Below are 19806 nucleotides of genomic sequence, written 5' to 3'. Positions count from 1 at the left end.
GTAGCGTGTGCCTGAATCCCTTTCCTTCTTGTGGGTGGATAACGTTCGGTTGTGTGTTTGGAGCACATTGGTGTGTCTGTTCATCTGTCGGGGGACACGTGGGCCGTTTCCACCTTTTGGCTGTGAACCGTCGTGTAAACCGTTGATGCTGTAGACTGTGGGTGTGCGGGAGAGCCTCCCCCCCACCCCGTGGCTTTTCAGTTTTGTATCGGGGTCTTCCTGACGTTGGAAGCCGGCGTCCTGGGCCCCACTGCCATCGTCCTCCTGCGGGGCAGAGGCGGCTTTGTCCCCAGAGCTGGGTCTGTGGCTGAGTCCAGGGAGCCCACTGCGTGCCGGCTCCGCCCTCAGGATCTGACATTCATCATTGCATTCAGTCCTTGCGGGGGTTTGGGAAGACAGGCAGAGAGGTTCCCAGACATGCCTGCCTGACCCGAGGCCGTCGTGCCTGTCGCCTGGCTTCTCTGTCCCCCTGCCCCTTCAGGTCCCAGAATTGGAGATGTTCAAGGTGACCTCGATATTGAAGGAGGAAGTAGGTTTCCACCTCTAAGGCCGTTTCACTACAGAGGAAAAGGCCTTGAAACTAACGCAATATTGTAGATCAGTGACTATTAAAAAGAAATACATAAAATTGAGGAGAAAGCCTGGGCCCTTGTCCTTGGAGATCACCGAGGGAGAGGCTGGTTGTGTGCTCCATGGTCAGGGACTGTTGCCCGGCGGTTCTCAGCCAAGGGCTGGAAAGGGGGCAGATCCCAGGCCCCCTGCACCCACTGAATCGGGGCTGAGGGCTGGAGCCTGGCGTCGGACGCAGTTGGGGCCGGTGGAAGAAATGCAGTGTTGAAGGGTGAGGCTGTGAGCCTCCCGGTGTCGGGGCGGCAAGGGATCTTCTCTGCTCCATGGATGGAGGCCGCCCCACTCACCGCGTAGCCAGCCCTGTGGTCCCTGCGAAGGTTCGGGAGACGCCAGGCCTCTGGATCCAGTTCGTTAGACTCTGCCGCGTGTTCCACTGCTCCTGACCCTGGGTATCGCCCGGCCGGCAGGCCAGCAGGATTCTGTCCCGTGAACTTGGCCACGGACAGCGGCACCGCCTCTGACTCTGGGCTTGCTTCTGTACCTGCCGGGAGGGTCTTCACACCCGGAGTCCACGACTGTCTGAGTCGGGGGAGGGACCCTGCCTTCTCAGACCCTATCACTGCGATTCAAGCTGTGTCCACCCCAGCAGCCTTGGGCAAGATCTGGACGCATCCAGAAGCTTCCGTGACTTAGTCATGTGTTCCGAAGAGTGGTGAGAACAGCCTGGCAGGGCTTGGCCGGGAACTGGGCACTCTCCGGCGTGGGCGAGGAGTTGTAGAATGTATTCTTGGTTTGGGGCATTTTTCCTCGGACTCTTTCTGGGCAACCAGCCACTTAGGAATGTTTGTTAAATGCCTTAAAAACGCGAGTTGATTTCTCTTTGTTTTCACTGCTAATGTGTGAGACCATGCTAGTCCGTCTATACTCACCGGTTTTGCCCTTTCTCTTTCTCTTGACAGTGAGTGACCTCCAGGAAGAAGGGAAGAATGCCATCAACTTGCCCATGTGCCCCACCCCAGTGGAGGTCCACCCCGAAGACTCCCTGCTCGGTACTGTTGCTTCCTCCAGCTCCTTGTCCTGGGCGAGCTGAACGTCCCTGGGGGTGCGGTCGGTCTGGGAGGGGCCGACGAGGAGCCTCGTGATCAGACCTCACAGCGGGCTCTCAGCTCAAGGTCGTGTTTAGAAAAAAGTCTGCAGGAACAACGCGAGCTTTCCTGTGTAGATTTCGGCTTCTCTGGTTGCAAATGTCAGCTTTATTAGTATTTAAGTATGATGGGGCCAAGAGATCCGGGAGCCGACTCTCCTTGAAAAGACGGTTTGTGGCACTCACGGTTCCCCAGGTGCGGGGGGAGCAGCAGTGTCAGGGCAGGAGCGAGCAGACGCCTTTATTGTGGTTTTCACAGGATGGTGTGGGTGAGGCAGGGTTCGTGAACAGGTTTGATCAGCTGGTTCGGGTAGCTTCAGGGGCTTCTGGGACACAGAAACTGCCCTGAGGGGTCGGTACCTGGTCTCAGGTGACTAGGGCTGGGGCTGTTGGCTGGGTGTGTAAGAGCCTTGTGGGAGCTGAGTTAGAGAGCTGGCTGGGGCGGGGGGTGGACTTTGGGTTGGTTGTTCGCATTGAAAGGCACTCACAGGGGACACGTTTGCTGTCTTGGGAGTCAGCTAGCTCTGAGCAGGGAGTCCCCGTAAGTCCCTAAGGCCCCAGGATGTCGAAGCATCTGAAAATACAGAAAAGGGACTTCCCTGGTGGTTCAGTGGATAAGAATCCACTTGCCAATGCAGGGGACGCAGGTTCGATCTCTGGTCCGGGAGGATTCCACTTGCTGTGGAGCAGCTAAGCCCGAGAGCTGCAACTCCTGAGACTTCATGCTGCAACTGCTGCAGCCTGCACGCCCTGGAGCCTGTAACAAGGGCGTTAGAAGAGAGCAAGAGGAGCAAGAGAAGCCATCGCAATGAGAGGCCCATGCACCACAACTTGAGAGAAGCCCACACGCAGCAATAAAGGCTCCGTGCAGCCAGAAAGAAAGAGGAAGAGAGCAGTGCATGCATGTCAAAAAAAACCTTACAGTTTAAGAAAGAAAAATACAGAGAATCAGAAAAGCTATTAATACCTGCCCCGTCTCTACGCAAGCTGGAGGGGCCTCCCGACGCCAGGGGCTTGCTGGGTGGGACCTGCTGAGTGGTGCCGGCCCTGCGCCCCTCTCCCTGGGACCGCCTCCCCGCCGACACTGATGAGGTGACGGCCTGGACACGTTTTCCCTTAGAGCATGCTTTGGGGTCTGATGGATCTGGAAGGCTGGCTTGGAACATTCCGCTTCTTTCCAATCCCTGGTTCAAAGGGAAGTCCCGGTGGATGCCTCTGTTGTGGTTCCCAGCACAAGGCCAGGCCAGCGGGAGCTGGTGGGAAAGAAATGCCAAGGCCGTCCAGACAGCCGACCTGTGGCCAAGGGACGGGCGGGCTCGGAGACGCTGGGTCCCCCGGGGCGTCCCCTCACCTCTCAGAAGACCCTCTTGTGCTGCATCCTCTATCTGGCTGCAGCCGCTGCCCAGGCAGGTGACTCTCCCCCCAGGGGAACCGACAAGCGCTGTCTGGAAATCACCCAGATTCAGAGCAAGGTTTCTCTCCCCTCCCCCGGCCCCAGGTACTATGGACATTTGGCCCAGAATAATTCTTTAATGTCGGGGAGACTCCCCAGGTGGCTCAGTGGTAAAGAATCCACCTGCCAATGCCAAAGATGCGGGTTCGATCCCTGGGTCGGGAAGATGAAGGAAAAGGCAACCCACTCCAGTTTTCTTGCCTGGGAAATCCCTTGGACAGAGGAGCCTGGTGGGCTACAGTCTATGGGGTCACAGAGAGTCGGACAGGACTGAGCGGCTGAGCACACAGTTCTTTGACGGCGGGGCTGTCCTGTGTGTTGCAGGGTTTGGATCAGCATCCCTGGTCTCCACCCCCTAGATTCCTGTAGCTTATACCCCACCCCACGCCACACCACCATTGAAGACAACCAAAAATGTCTCCAGACGTTGCTGTGGGTCCCTTGGGGGCCTCAGGGACACAATTGCTCCTGGCTGAGAACCCGCTTTAGGCCAGCAGGAGCGCTTAGAAAACAGATTTACTGTAAATGAGGGCAGGTTACTGTTTGTCACGATGCCTTGAACCTGCCTTGCCCTAACTCTCCTGTCTTACCATTTTCCTAAACCGCTGCTCCTGGGCTGGGAGTCAGCATTCTTCAGTTCGCTCTGTTAAGGTCCTGCTGGCCCTTGAAGCTCTTGTGACTTTGATAAGAACCAGCCTAGTCAGCACTAGGAGCTGAGAGCTGGGCGATTGGGGGGTGAATTTGGGGAGAGAGGGTGTTGGACATGAAGTAGGATGTGCCAAGGCCCTGTGGTCGGTGGTGGCAAGAGGCTTGCTGAAGGGCGAGCGAAGTCTGGAGGGATTGGGTGGGAGGGTGCCGGGGAGAGCTGGGGATAGAGGCTGCAGAGGGCCTGGAGGACTGCATGGAGGATGCTGGCCTTAACCCCAGGAGTGGTGGGAGGCTGTTAGGGCCTCATCGGTGACCCCCCGTGTGCCCCCCTGCAGCTTACTTGGAGCATCCCTCTCAAGCATCAAGTCTGCGCGACTCCAAGAATAGTGCTTCCACTTTGTCAGGTTTTAAACTTTGCTGTTGTGACGTCTCTGTCACTCAAAGCCATTCATTCCCACCAACATGGACAGGGTCCCAGCTGTGGGGGCCTGTGTGGGCCCGGGGACCCTGGTCATCTTACCTGCACGTCCCAGGGGCCAGAGGCCATGCCTCTTTTCTTCCCTTTTAACGCTCAGGGTCAGTGTTGTTCTGTGTAGTGTCTGGTGTCTGCAGTCCTTCCCCTTTGCCGTCCACTTACTGGGCTTCCCTGCTGGCTCAGTGGTAAAGACTCCACCTGCGATGCAGGAGATGCAAGTTCGATCCCTGGGTCGGAAAGATCCCCTGGAGGAGGGCATGGCCGCCCGCTCCAGTATTCTTGCCTGGGAAATCCCGTGGACAGAGGAGCCTGCTGAGCTACAGTCCATGGGGTTGCAAAGAGTCGGACAGGACTGAGCGACTGAGCGTGCACACGTGTCCGCTTATTACCACGTGTCCCTCTCTGTCCAAGCTCGCTGCTGCCCACGGTCCATGGTCAAGGCCAAACACGGAGGGAAAAACAAAACAGAAACAGAATATGGATAAACACGCTTTGCTGTGAAATGTCCTTTTTTTTTTTAGCGCTCCCCCCAAATGTTTTTGTCCATACCATCGTACGTAGAAGCAAGCTTTCTTGGTGAAGGACAACTCTTTCTCAGGTTTATTTATAGTGACTTTTCTCCAGATCTGAATCAGCGCCCCCCCACCACCCCATCGCTTCTCCTGAAATACCAGAGTAGGTGCCCCGTGGCTTTCCAGAAGGCAGGCCCGCCCGCCTGGGCCGTGTGCCTGGCTGCAGGGCTGCTCCATGAGAAGACTTTGGGGGTCTCTGCTCTCGATCCCCCCAATCTGTGTGAGGGAAGCCAGCTGCCCCCACCAATGCTAACCCGCCTGCCCTTTGTCCCCACAGAGGAGAACGAGGAACGCACGGTGATCGACCCCACCTCCAGGGACGACCCCAGATTCAAGGAGCTGGTCAAGGTGAGGGTGAGCCTCCCGGTTGGGGTGTCCAGTGAGGGCAAGACTTTGGGTTCAGGCTCTTCTGGGTCAAGGGAGCAAAGCCGGGGGGCTGACCAAGGGGCCTCGATGCTGCGTTCGGTGGAGCGTGGGGAGACTGGACGGCTTGGAGCGTCTCCCAGGGGGGCCGGCCCCAGGGGCTCTCAGACGGCCCGCTTACCCTGCTGTGCTGTACCCAGGTACACGGGGACCCTTTTCTTAAGATTTGGAACGAGCAGCTGCAGTGAACGCTCGCAGCGCCTTGCAGACGAGATCAAGGCATTCAGACTCTTTCTGGAGCGAGAGGGGAGCTCAGAGGAGGCTCTGAAAAGCGGGCCCGTGGGTCTTTCTGGACACTCCTGCAGGTCCTCATCGGATGGTGACGCCCCTGCTCCGGGCAGTGGGCAGATTCAGCCGCGTCTGGACGCTCGGGGACAGGCGAGGCCAGAGGACAGCCACCTGGTTCCTGAAAGTCAGGGAAGCAAGGGTGGGGGGACAGGCGCTGGCTCTGGGCTCCCTCGGGGCCGCTGCAGCCACGCATCTCTCCCCAGGGGCTCTTGAGCCCAGCCTCGCGGTGAGGGTTCATTGGTGGTGTTAGTCCGGCTCCAAGCACAGATTGAACTTTGACTGCTCTGATCTCAACCACAGGAGGGCTTCAGAGGTAATCCCCCGGCTGGCAAGGGCTCCGTCAGCATCCTCACCCTGTGAGCCCCGACCCAGCGGACTCGGGCTGGGCAGACGCTGGTCAGGATAGTGCCACACGCACATCCCATGAAAGGGGGCTTTTCAAAAGTTTCTCCCCCTTAACCACTGCGGTTGGGGCACAACTGCCTTTTCACGAGGGCTTCTTTAGGATAAACAGAAGCCTTGCAAGTTGTAGCTGTTTAAAACCTCAACACGGAGAATGTTCTAGTGTGTGCGTGTGTGTTCAGTTGCTAAGTCGTGTCCCACTCTTTGCGACCCTGTGGACTGTGGCCCACCATGCTCCTCGATCCGTGGGGTTTTTCCAGGCAAGAACACTGGAGTGGGTTGCTGTTTCCTTCTCCAGTCTGTTTTAGGGCCCATCCCAACATGTTGATGCTGAACGACTTAAATTGCCTAGTTTAGATTTGCCTAGTTTAGATTCCTATCCCCACCAAATACCACTTTGTTTTTTTCCTGAACTGAAGAATGTTGGTGAGGAAAAATGACCCTGCATTTCAGCCACCACGGTGTCCTCCACGGGCGATGTGTATAAAATGTTAGTTGTTTGTTTATCTGGCTCTGTCGGATCTCAGTTACAGCCCGTGGGCTTCTCTGGTTGTGGCACGTGGGCTCAGCAGTTGGGATGCGCGGGTTTAGTGGCTTCACGGCACGTGGGATTTCAGTTCCCCAACCAGGGATGGAGCCCCGTCTCTTGCACGGGAAGGTGGATTCTCAACCATTGGACCAGCGTGGGTGGCATTTAAGTAGGAGAAGGGGATGTTCTGTGCTTGTTAGGTTCCCCAGAGGAACCGAACCCGTGGGAGGTGGCCTGGCCTCTCTACCTCTCCCTGTCTCCATTTACCTGTCTTATCACTCTGTCTGCCTGTGTTTCTATCTATATCTCTGTCTCTCTATAGAGATTTATTGTAAGGATCGGCTCACGTGATGCTGGAGACTGAGAAGTCCCTTGATATGCCCTCTGCCAACAGGGGCCAGGAAAACGGGTCTGAGGGTCTGAGAGGTCAGGCCGTGGATGCCCCAGGCACACAGAGGGCGGAGCGCAGCCTTCCTCCAGCTTTTTGTCCAGTTCAGGCCCTCCCTGGATTGCGTGCCACCCTTCCATGCTGGGGAGGGTCCCTCTGCTTTACTCAGGCCACCGAGTCAAACGCCGATCTCTTCCCGGAGACCCCAGCACAGACACACCCGGAACAAATGTTTCATCAGCTGCCTTGGCATCCATCCCAGCCAAGCTGATACTTAAAATGAACCATCACGTGCCCGCTTTGATTTTTTCCTTCCTCGACATTTGAGCAAAGCTTGACAGCCCGTGAGCATCAACTCCTTGAAACAAGTCCCAGGGAGCCTGGTGCCACCCTTACATCCATACAGGGACTCAGAGAGAAGTAACTCGCTGCCCATGCCCCAGGTGATCCTGTGAACCGATGTGAAGTGTCCTATCTTAAATGAGTCTATCCGTTTGAGGCCTCATCTCCTGAGCCCTGGCTGGGGGTCGGGAGCTGTGCTGGACCCCAGGGATGCAAGACAAACAAACCACCTCCCTGTTCTATGTGATCCAGAGCTGCTTCCTGCTCCTTCCGGGTTTGCTCAGCCCCACCCACCTCTGCTTTGCCTCCCAAGACTGCAGGCAGTTTGGGCCTCTTTGGGGTGATCGCTGGGCAGCTCTGCGTCCTTGCTCAGCCCACACGGAGTGACCACAGCACCTCTGCACCCAGGGCCAGCCTGATGGGGTCCCGAGGAGGCTCCGGCAGCTCCATGTCCCCCAGATTCCCAGCTCGGGTGCAGGCCCACGTCTGGGGTGTAGAGTGTGCCGACTGAAGGGGCTGGGAGTGTGGGGCGCTGATACCTTGGGGGGCGAAGGAGGACTAAGGACCGGAAGGGGTGGGGAATATCCTCTTCTCCCTCTCTTACCTGGTGGGCAGTTCTGGGAGCCCACTCCTCCCAGACACTGGTCCTCTCCTGCCTGCCAAGGTCCCCATGTAAACCAGCATGCTTTGTCAGGCAGGACATTCCAGGAGCTTGGAGGTCACCTCCCAGGGCCCGAGGCAGAGCCTGGCGGCTCTCAGGGCCCCGCAGCGTGCCTGGCCTCTGCGCCCGCAGCCACTTGCTTGGAGCACTGTTTTTCAGCCTTCGGTTTTCTCTTGAATTTCCCTCCGCAGGGATGGGTTCTCTGGCTCCCTCTCTGCCTGTGCTGTCCCACCCTTCACGTTCTTGCCCTCATTCCCTCAAGTTTCTGCTGCCTGGAACCCTTGTCTGTTTATTTGTTTGGTTTTGATCTTTCTCCTCCCTCTAGAACATGACCCCCAGCCATCAAGAACTGTCCGTGTTTTGCTCCCCGCTGAATCCCAGTGCCCTGAGGTCACCGCGCACCGTGGTGCTGACTGGGGAGCTGGGCTGGTGGCAACGTTGTGAGGGTCTGCGTCAGGACCACCCGGGGGAGGGCCTGCGTCGGGACCACCCAGGGGAGGGTCTGCGTCGGGACCACCTGGGGGAGGGTGCAGACCACCCGGCGGAGGGTGCAGCCCAGCCCTTGGGCAGGACAGGCCTGTTGCCTCGGTCCAGACCTCCAGGATCCGAATCTTGAGAAGGCGAGCTCTGGGGTGAGGGGGCAAGGCAAGGCTGGGGGGACCCTGTGGATACTGATGCAGGTGGTTCGCCAGACGCCCTGGGGAGCTGGAGGGGGGTGCGGATGGCCAGGCCTGGTGGTTCAGACAGACCTCCGTCCACTTTGCCTGTGTGATCCTTACTGCTTTTCAGAATGCCCGTCTCGCACTGTGTGTGCATGCTAAATTGCTCAGTCGTGTCTGATTCTTTGTGACCCTGTGGACTGTAACCCCCCAGGCCCCTCTGTCCGTGGGATTCTCCAGGCAAGAACACTGGAGTGGGTTGCCATACCTCCTCCAGGGGATCTTCCCGACCCAGGGATCGAACCCACCTCTCTTACATCTCCTGCATTGGCAGGGGGGTTCTTTACCACTACTGCCACCTGGGAAGCCCTATACTCTGATTATTCAGGCTTCCGGTTGATGAAATCTGAGTAGGTCCCAGCACAGGCTGCCTCCTAGGGACCTCTGTTGAGATTCGGCCCAGAAGCGGTTGTTTTCGGTGCAGGGCTTGGACCACGTGCAGGCCCGAGCAGGTCAGGGTGACAGCTGACAGCTGGCCACATCCCAGGCTTGGGACCAGCGGGACCTTTCAGAGGAAGCACAGTCTCCTTGCTTTTTCTCCGTTCTCCATCACCTGCACTTTTTAGCCTCCTGTCTTGGCTCCTGTCCTGTCTCTCTCTGTAGACCTAGCCTCACTGAACCCCCCTCCTCTGTCACTGTTTAAACATAGTGAGCCGCTCTCTGCTTCCTGTAAAACAAACCAACCAACAAGCACACCTACTCTGGCTTAGCCGGGCATCAAGAGTGAGGCGGTTCATTGAAGCACTGTCTGAGCATCTACTGTGTGTGACGCAGTGTGAAGGGGTGGGCATGGTGGGCTCTGGAGCCGGCTTCCTGGATTCAAATCCCGGTTCGGATTGGAGTAGGAGAACCACTGTGCCCATCCACATGCATGAGGGTGACATCAGATGCTACGTGCTTGCTGTCTGGCGGGTTCTGTGTTGGGTGCTGGAACGTGGGTGTGAACAGGGCCGAGCCGGGAGGGAGGCACACGGGCAGGTCTGTGGTTCACACTTAGAAGTGAGTGTCCTGTGGGTTCAAGAAAGACTTCGGTCTCCTCTCTGCAGGGCTTTCGTCCTGCGGTCCTGGGAGCTGGCATCCTCCAGGAGCGCCCTGACTCTCTTACAGGGTGAATAGCTGGTGCTGCCCGAGGAGGAAAGCAATTTCCAGATGAGATCCTTTGTATTTTTAATGATCCTCGAAAGAAGCAATGGCAGTTCACATGCTTTCCAGAGTAAATCGCCAGAGAGGGGCCTCCACCCTGGTGGCTGCATTGGTCCAAGGCTGGCAGGCTGTGTTGTCCCTGGGGTTGGCATTTCTCCCCAGGAGCAGATCTCCCGTCTCATCTCCCAGTCTATTGGACAAGACTCTTCTGGGTTATTAAGTTCTGTTTGCTCCCTCCTTTCATCCCTGAGAAGAAAGTCAGAAAGACAAGGATGGTCTTCTGGGCAGAAGACGATGCCATCCTCGCTGGGCAGAGATGCCTGGTGATGTGTCTGCAGGTTGCAATAAGCCTGCATCCTCAGTGCGTTAAGCCGTGACAAGCGTATTTGCAAATGATTAAAACATAACTGTCATAGCTTTGGGGGAGATAGGCTGTAGGTCCTGATTATCATTCAGACGGAACTCAGGGAAGTAATTTTTTATTCTAGTTTAAGCAAGCTTGTGGAACGTCCATGCAAAGAGCCCTGTGCCAAGGGCATCATTAATATCACGTCCTAGACATGTGTCTGTGGGAGTTGGGGTTTGCAAATAAGCACGTCTCGAAACATAAGGATGGTTGCCATCTTTAAAAAGTCTTCTGTGAAACAGAGGATTGAGATGGGTGACCTGGATGGTACACGGATGGGGGGTTGGTGGTGGCCGGGTCACTGCACCTCTGCCGGGGCGGCAGGGAAGTTGGAGCGGCTGGTCGCTTTTGCTTCTCAGACCTGACCTCTGTGGCTTGTTGGCTGAAATCTGACTTTCATCCCTCTTCTGTGTCGTTTTCGTATTTGACTTGGAGCAGGTCAGAGATCCGGGTGGGGATTTTTGAAGTTTTAGTCTCTTCATAGCAGAGACATCTCTTATGTGTTTTCCAACAGGCCGTCCTGGGTGAGGCAACGGTCTGCGTGCCCGAGAGACCTTTCTAGGTCTGGAGGCAGCGCTGCAGTTGGTTTGAGCACCTTCCGAGGTTCTGTTCCTAGTCTTGCCCCTGGGGCAACGGCTTAGAGCAGGCTGGCGGTCCAGCTGGAGAGACGGACGTGTCGGGGGGTGAATGAATGTGTGACCTGGTGGTGTGAACACTTGGGAGGAAACTGAAGCAAGAAGCGGGGTGGTTTCCTCTCCCTTCTGTTTTCTTCCTCCCTTCTGTTTTTGGTGGGGGTGGTTGAGGGTGGGCATTTGGGTGGGAGACCTGCTCCTTGGTACCTAGGGTGGCAGCAAGTGCAGAGACCCCACCGGAAGCACGTGGTGGCAGATATGAGGGCGAACGAGGGAGGCAGCGTGGCTGGAGCTTTGACAGCAAGGACGAGGGTGGTCAGAGGTGGGATCAGAGAGGTGGCAGAAGGTGAATCAGGGCCTCTCAGTGGGTGGGGGTGTGGTGGGGCAGGAACCAGCTCCTTCTAGTGGCTGTGAGAGGACCAGTGAGCATCTGCGACCCACGTGAGACAGAGACTAGGTCACGTTCCATTGTAGCTCCAACACCTAGGATGGTGTCTACATGGACTAGGTGCTGCTGGTTATGCTGCGTACATCAGAAAGGGGCTTCTGACATGCAGAGAGCTCCAGGGGTGGTGACAGTAACACTGGCGAGATCCCTGAGGGTTATGGCCCCTGCAGAGGTAGATGCTAACACCTGCATTCTAGAGATGAGCTTCTTAATAACAGGTGTATTGAGATAGAATTCCCAGACTGCACAATTCACTGGTTGTTAAGTGAGCTCCCAGAGTTGTTCGACCATCACCTCTATCAATCAAGGACTTTGCATCACCCCCAGAAAGAATCCCCATGTCCATCAGCACTCAGTCCTGAATCCCCCTTCCTGGCCACCGGCAGCCACTTTGTCTGTATAGAATTCTCCCGTCTCTGTAATTTTCACATTCTGGGTATTTCATTTAACGGGAATCATACACCATGTGGCTTTTGTGTCTGGCCTTTTTGATTCGGCGTGGTGCTTTTTAAGATGCATCCGTGTTGTAGCTTGTGTCCAAACGCCATTCCTTTTTCATGGCTGAATAATATTCCATTGTACGGATACATCATGGGCTTCCCTAGTGGCTCAGATGGTAAAGAATCTGCCTGCAATGCAGGAGACCTGGTTTCAGTCCCTTTGTAGGGAAGACCCCCTGGGGGAGGGCATGGCAACCCACTCCTGTATTCTTGCCTGGAGGATCCCATGGACAGAGGGGCCTGGCGGGCTATGGTCCATAGAGTCGCAGAGAGTTGGACATCCATTTTGAGTTGATTTCTGCATGTGGTATAAAGGAAGGGTTCAGTTTCATTCTTTCACATGTGGATATCCTGTTGTCGCGGCACCATCTGTTAAAAAGACCGTTCTCTCCCCATTGAATTGTCTTAGCCCCCTCATGGATATCAGTTGACTGTAATGTGAGGTTTATTTCTGGCTCCCATTTCTGTTTCACTGACCTCTGTGTCACGTTTTGGTATTCTAGCTTTGTAGGAAGATTTGAAATCAGGAAGTGTGAGTTCTCCAATTTTGTTCTTCTTTCTGAAGATTGTTTTGGCTTTTTGGGGTCTCTTGACTTTCCATTTGCATTTTAGGATTTGCTTGTTGGTTTCGGCAGAGAAGCCATCTGGATAGTGATTAATTTTTATAAATGGCATCTATTATTATTCTTTCTAATTACCGAATAATATATACTGCTGAAAACCTGGAAGATGTAAAAATCAAACAGAAGGCAGTGGCAATTGTTTAATTTGCATCCCTCCAGGCTTTTTTCTCTTGTGGATTTGGCTTTTTCTACACAAAATTTGAAATTGCTTCTGAGCTAGAAAATGTCTAGGAGCACGTTTGGACTCGCACCTTGGGAGAAACTTCTGGAAAGGAAATTGCTGGGTCACATGGCACACACGGGGATAGGAACTGATTTGTCTTCTTTTTAATGAAGACTCTGGGGGCCCAGACAGGCTAAGAGACTGGCTCCAGGTCACACAGCAAAAATCCTAGTGGGAGCTGGGTCTCAAGTACAGACCGCAGAGGTCAGCAGTGCACTGTTTTTATAGGGTGTACTCTTGTTGGTATATGAGGCTCGTGCTTGGATTCGCGATAGTGGAATGCTGTTTGTATTAGTTTTCTATTGCTGGGTAAATTAGCTTTTACCAGTTCGGTGGCCTAAAGCAACATCTATTGAGTTAGCTCATAGTTCTGGGACCCGGGGGTTAGTGTGGTTGGCCCGGGCCCTCTGCTCAGGGTCTCCTGAGGCTGAAATCAGGCTGTCAGCCGCACTGAGCGCCTTACTGGAGGCTCTGGGGCGGCGGAAATCGGCTCTGCTCCTGGGGACACCCAGCTCACTCTCCACTGTTACGGCCGGCAGGCCCCTTCCTGGACCCGCCTGTGGCTTCTGGATCTCTGACCTCTGGATCTCTGACCTCTGCCCTAATGAGGTCAGGCCCTTGGACAATCTCTGTTTCTTGAGGTCAGCTGTCCTGTAACATCCTGATCACAGGGTACCGGCCCATCATTGCACTGTCCGAGGGATCCCATGGGCCTGACCACTGAGGTCTTTGGCGGCATTTTAAAATTCTGCCTACAGAACCATTTAAATTGTTGGCCAAAGGTGATCAACCACCCTGGGAGCCTCATTAGCTGTCCCTGCTTACCGGGGCTTCCCAGGTGGCACAGTGGTAAAGAATCCACCTGCTCTTACAGGAGACCCAAGAGATGTGGGTTCGATCCCTGGGTTGGGAAGATCCCCTGGAGGAGGAAATGGCAACCCACTCCCGTATTCCTCTGCCTGGGAAATCCCATGGACTGTAGCCTGGTTGGCCACAGTCCACGGGGTCGCAAAAGAGTCAGACACACCTGAGTGACTGAGCAGGCACACACACAGCTGGTGTTTATAGCATCTGTCGGGCTTTGCAGGGTGCTGTGGGGGGCGGGGGTGTGAGACAGCAGACGGGGGTCCCTGGCCCCAGGGGGCTCCCAGTCTCTCTGAGGGTCAAGGGCTAGCCCCTCGTGGCAGCTGTAAGGGCCCAAGGAAGGGCAGGGTGGTCAGGAGGAAGGGAAAGCTGCTCAAGCAGAGGGTCGGCAGGTGAGAAGCTGGGAGAGCTGGGGGAACCTCTGGGGGGAGTCCTTCTGACCGGAGTGAAGCCGGAAGGGGGGCTTCGAAGACCAAAAAGGGGGTTAGGATCCCTAGGCCTGCACTTACTTTTATGCCTTAAATTTAAATCATATACTTTGCAAAAAAAATTACAAACCAATGAAATCTCATTAAGTGGCCAGAAAAGGCCCCGTGGATGCCTAGACGTAAGAGTCTTGGGTCCGTGGTGGTGGGAGTCGGATTCAGGGGTCTGGATGCTGAGTATTCAGCCTCTGAGAGCCACCGCTGGTGACCTGCCAGGTCTCGGGGTCTTGGGGGGAAAAGCGTGGTGTTCAGAATTGTGCCCCTGGTCCGCGGCAGTGTGGCCAAGCTGTGGTTGTCTGGGATTCTGGCACAGCGTGGAGGATGTATGGCGGCCTCTCTGTGGGCTCCAGCCCCTCCTGACTTCCCTGCTGGGTCCATGCTGCGACAGAGGATCACTCCTCCGTGGCTGGGATCTCGCCACCCCCGATACCAGGCCTGCCTGCTCCCGCCCCCTGCCCCGGGCGCCCACTTTCTGTGCAGCCATCTCCTATCCCGCCCGTGAACGCTGCTGCCTCCGATCCTGGGGCCCTGTGACCCCTCAGGTCGGGCTTCTTCATGATGCCTGGTGCCCACTCTTCGTCTCTCTCTGTCCCCCGGCTGGACCTGCACTCCTGGAGCGAGGAGAGGGCAAGTTGAGCCTCCCTTGCCCCCACGGCCTGGCACAGAAAGGTCCTCAGTGTCGGCCCTTGAGCTGGTCTCATGTGACTGCTTGGCTCCGATGCTGCTGCTGTTCAGCCGCAGAGTCGTGTCCGACTCGCTGCGACCCCGTGGACCGCTGCACGCCAGGCTCCCCTGTCCTTCGTCTCTCAGTGTCTGCTCACACTCACGTCCACTGAGTTGGCGATGCCACCGTCTGCCCTCTCTAGCCCCAAACTCTGCCTGATTTTTTCAACAGACAAATTTTTAGAACCGTTTTCAATTTATAGAAAAATAGCAAAGATGGTGCAAGAGTTCCCGTATTTCCACACCCAATTTACCCCCGTTATTAACATCTTAGATCAACATGGTACATTTGTTATATCAATGAACCAGCGTGAATACGTTATTAACTAATGCCCACCGTTTATTCCAGTTTCCTTAGGGTTTAGCAGATGTACTTTTTCTGGTCCTGTCTAGGATCCCACATGCCGTCAGTCATCCTGTCTCCTTAGCTCCTCTGGGAGTGACAGTTTCTTAGACTTGCCTTGTTTTTGATGGCCGTGTCGGTTTTGAGGAGGGCTGGGCAGGGGTTTTGGAGGATGTCTTCCTATTAGGCTTAGTCTGATGCTTTTCTCAGAGTCATGGGCTTGGGGCGGGAGACCACGGGGGTGAAGTTCGCTCTCTCATCCCACCAGGGCGCGTGTGACAACATGGCTGATCCTGTAACGTTGACCTCGGTCGCTTGGCCGAGCTGTGCCTGTTAGGCTTCTCCGCTGTACCCTGACTTGTGTGTGTGCGTGCTCAGTCGCCTCCAACCCTTCGCAAGCCCATGGGCTGTAGCCTTGCCAGCTCCTCTGTCCATGGAATTCTCTAGGCAAGAGTATTGGAGTGGGTTGCCATTTCCTGACCCAGGAATTGAACTTGCGTCTCTTGCGTTTCCTACATTGGCAGGTAGACTCTTTACCTCTGCGCCACCCATGCTTCCCTGGTGGGTTAGATGGTAAAGAATCTGCCCGCAGTGTGGGAGATCTGGGTTCGATCCCTGGGTCGGGAAGATCCCCTGGAGAAGGAAATAGCAACCCACTCCAGTGTTCTTGCCTGGAGTTCATGGACAGAGGAGCCGGGCAAGCTACAGTCTGTGGGGTTGCAAAGATTCGTTCACGACTGAATGACTAACACACTGTTCTGACTTATTTTTCTCCATAACATCAATCATAACTCGACATGTGCATTTGTTTGTCTTTTAATGTCTGATTGGAAGGTAAGATCCTCAAGGATAAAGTCCTCACCTTGTTCATTCCCAGAGCCCGGCACACAGTAGGTGCTCAGTAAGTTAACCAATGAACTCAATGCCAGGTGGTGAGTGCTGGGTGCTGGAGACAGAGCCACACACAAGAGGTCACAGTTTCTGCCCTCACGGAGCTTCAAGTCCAGCAGGGAGATAGTCACAAATGAAGTTGTGTTCTCACTGCAAACGTGAACAGGTTTGGGGAAAGGCCCTTGAGTGCAGCGAGAGCCATGTTGGGGAATGTGGCCTGGGTGGGGTGTGGGGGGATGCTCAGAGGATGATAATGGAGCTTGAGACCTGATGGATGAGTGAGAGTGGCCAGACAGTGATGGAGGCAGGAGGAGGTGCATTCAGGCTGCCAGAATTAGCACGTGCAAAAGCCTGGGGCAGAGAGGAGCTTGGGGATCTGAAGAGCATCAGCGAGGAGGCAGCGTGCCTGGCTGGCGGGGCTGTGGCAATGGCCTGGGAAGATGGTTTGGATGAGGGCGGTGGGAGAGGAGATGGTGGGAAGTGGATGCAGTCAGGAAATGGGATAAATGGGATGAAGGGATGAAGGGGTGGAATCCAGGCCCCGAAGCTGGAGGACGGTATCCTGTTTGCTTCTCAGATAAGGAGGAGATTTGGGAGTCGGTGGGGGCGGACAGCACGTTCAGATAGAGATGCTTATGAAACACGCTAGCAGGAAGATGGGGCAGAGATGGGGCTAGACCTTTAGGGGGTTACTGGGACTGGGAGGGAGGCATTGGATGTCACGGAATGGCATGAACCAGCCTTGGAGGAGAGTGGAGAGGAGCTGTCCAGGGCGATTTCCTTTGAAGATTCAGAGGAGGGGAACGTGTCATGGGGACCCCCCCAAACACACACACACACACATACACACAAGGACACTGAGAAGGTGGTCAGAGAGGAGGTGGGAGCTGGGTGATGGGAGAAGGATGCTGGAGGCTGGGAGAGAAGGCCGCTGGGCGGGGACGTCCGGCTCCCAGGCCGATGCTCCCTCCCTGAAGAAGGCGGACAGAGGAGGTCTGCAGCATGGGGCCACCTGCCTCCCACCCACCCTGCTGGGGTGGCTTCGGCAGAACCAGGATGCCGCAGGCCTGCTCACCTCTTTCTTCCTCCAATCCTCCCTTTAATTTACATTTACTTCTATTCATGGGATTGTGTGTCTGATTTAATATTTCCGAGTTAGAGGGAAAATAGAACATACTCCACAGAAATTTGCTTTGTGGCCGGTTTTGCAGGTGGCATGGTATCAGAGGCTGACAGAGGACACTCTAGGCTGGATTTGTGTCCTTTTCGTTTATCTCCAAGAGGACCAATCAATGCCCATCTCCAGGAGGTCATTGGGACCAATTAGACAGTTTTATTGGTTTTGCTCCGCAGGGAAGCCGCGGACTACATATATTTTTGATCAAGTCTGTTCAGGGCATCGCTTTCATTTTGAGGAGAAGCGCCTTAAGCAGTGTCGGCCAAATGAGATTCTGTTCAGTGAGAATCCTGTGTCTCCATAGATATCTTCACAATTGAAACTGTCTTCTTTTACGATATATTAAACTTGGTGAATTGAAGGCAAACTTGTTGAGAAAAGGCTGGTCTAGAGAAATGAACACGTGTGCCCACGTAAAGCTTGCACGCCCGTGTTCATTGTAGCTCAGCTGACACCAGGCCCAAAGGGGCAACAACCCAAATCTCCATCACCTGGTGAATGAATCCGGAAAGTGTGTCTCTCTGTGCAACGGACTGTGACTCAGCTGTAAGAAGGAGCGAGCGCCTGGCATGTGCCACAACGTGGGTGAACCTTGAAAACATCGTGCTAAGGGAAAGAAGAAGGAAATGGCAGCCCACTCCATCCAGTGTTCTTGCCTGGAGAATCCCAGGGACGGAGGAGCCTGGTGGGCTGCTGTCCATGGGGTCGTACAGAGTCGGACACGACTGAAGCGACTTAGCAGCAGCAGCAGTGAGGGAGAGAAGCCCGACACGAAAGATCACGTACGATGCGGTTCCCATTCATGTGAAGGATCCAGAACAGGCAAAACCCTTGAGAGAATGGTTTTGTGGTTGGGAGGAGCAGGTCGGGGTGTGCGGAATGAGGAATGAGTGCTGACGGTACGGGGTTTCCTTTGGATGAAACTGTCCTTCTGAGGGTGATGTGACCGTTGTACAACTTTGTGAGTCTCCTGACAACCGCCGAATCGCACGTTTTAGAAGGGTGCGGTGTGTGGAGCGTGGATTCCATCCCCGTAAAGCCTTAGAAAAGTAGTGTGCCCCTGGGAGCCAGTTCTCAGAGCCGTAAGTAGCGGCCACTCGGGATCCCCTTCTCTGTGTAGCTTTAGGTTCACGTGGTTTTGATGCGGATATTAAGGGCAGGACGGGTGTGGACGTTTTACGGCTCACTGTCCTGCCTCGCGCCATGGCGGGGGGTGGAGGGGGCTGTGTTACTGATGTTTCCTCATTTGCTCCCCTCGCCTCCCATGTTGTGGTGAATACCATCATCTCCTTTGGCTGAGTTTTCTCACGCACTCAAGTCCCCCTCTGGGAGGCAGCCAGTTTCCCCCAGGTGCCCCGCTCCGCCCGGCCCCTGTGAATCCCACGGGACCCCTGGCATCCTGGTGGGGGCGGGCATGTGGAGAGCAGCTTGCCTCTCCCCTGGGGCTTGCCCGGCCCCTGCCCTGGGGGCGTCGCCCCCTCTGCACGCGCTCTGGTCACCGCCTGGTCCTCCAGGCACCAGCGGGCGAGGCCGTAACGCCTGTCCACCCGCAGGTCCTCATCGACTGGATCAACGACGTGCTGGTGGAGGAGAGGATCATCGTGAAGCAGCTGGAGGAGGACCTGTACGATGGGCAGGTGCTGCAGAAGCTGCTGGGTGAGTCCCCGGGAGGGGCGGCCCGGAATCTGGACCATGCCATGCTCTATGTGGCGACATCGGTCAATTGTCCGTAAGCCACGGGCCTGAGCCCTCTGCTCCCAGGTGGCGAACCCCTGGGCCCTCAGCTTCGACTGGGCTCCAGGTCCCCTCTCTCGGGTCCCCGTGAGGGTGGCCTGGAGGACTCAGTGTCCCCTTGCCCGTTGGGGTAACTCGTCTCCTAATGGCCCCTCCCAGCCCTGGTGGGATGCAGACCTGCTCTCTGCAGGGCTCATCTGCTCACACTCCTTGCCCCTTAATGACCCACAGACACGTGCCGTCCTGCGCAGGGGTCTCCCCGCAGACCAGCTGAAGGGTCCCTCCTTCCAGGGGGGCCAGCACCGGGGTGAGGTCGTGTTTTGCTCTGCAGGCATGCGCTGGGGGCGGGGGTGGGGTCTGAGTCAAGCACCTGGGATTTAGGGGGTGCTTTTGGTGGGAGAGATACTGAGGGACAGCAGACCGATGGGGAGGGGGCTGACCCCGGACCCGCAGGAAGCAGCCTCTGCAGCTGCCCCGGTCATGGGCTCGGCTCAACCTCTGCATGCTTCCTCGAGCCCGGTCCCCGCGGGCTGGTTTCCGCACTCTACACAGCAGTGTCTACAGACGGCGTGATCTCGGGGGGAGCCCGCGATGGGGAGGGACCGTGTCACGTCCCCGGCTCTGAGGCTGTGGGGTTGTCCTTGTTCGGTCAGTCCTTGGGAAGCACGTGAGGAAGGAGAAGCTGGGTTTTTTCTGGTTGTCCCTTCGTTTGCTGAACGAACACCCTTTCACCCACAGGGTGGCGGGTGTGGAGACTCAGTGGTGATGAGAGAGGAAGGTCCCCATGCCCCACCACTGATGCCCGTTCTGCCAGAGGGAAGAGAGAGAACTGTTGTGAGGTGGTTCAACCTAAAACACAAGTTCTCTAAGAGAACGCCTGGGACGTCCCTGGACGTCCACTCATTAGGGCTCCGTGTTTCCGCTGCAGGGCGTGTGGGTTCCATCCCTGGTCTGGGAACTAAGATCCCACCAGCTGCACAGTGTGGCCACAACAGAGAGA

General features: G+C 55.9%; 1 protein-coding gene across 3 annotated transcripts in view; it reads left to right on the top strand.

Annotated features, from left to right (window-relative positions):
- The window catches only part of PARVB (parvin beta), a 115127-nt gene that overhangs the window by 57338 nt on the left and 37983 nt on the right, over positions 1–19806 (top strand). For all 3 annotated transcript variants that reach the window (XM_043881389.1, XM_043881388.1, XM_043881390.1), the window contains exons 2-4: positions 1530–1619; positions 5140–5210; positions 18626–18728. In XM_043881389.1, the coding sequence (XP_043737324.1) occupies positions 1574–1619; positions 5140–5210; positions 18626–18728 (220 nt within the window). In that variant the 5' untranslated portion in view covers positions 1530–1573. The remainder of the gene's footprint in view (positions 1–1529; positions 1620–5139; positions 5211–18625; positions 18729–19806) is intronic.

The sequence above is a fragment of the Cervus elaphus genome, chromosome 22 (assembly GCF_910594005.1).
Source record: "Cervus elaphus chromosome 22, mCerEla1.1, whole genome shotgun sequence".
In the NCBI taxonomy this organism is placed as follows: Eukaryota; Metazoa; Chordata; class Mammalia; order Artiodactyla; family Cervidae; genus Cervus; species Cervus elaphus.
The sequence above is the reverse complement of the archived record's forward strand: the minus strand, read 5'-3'. Positions and strand labels throughout refer to the sequence as shown.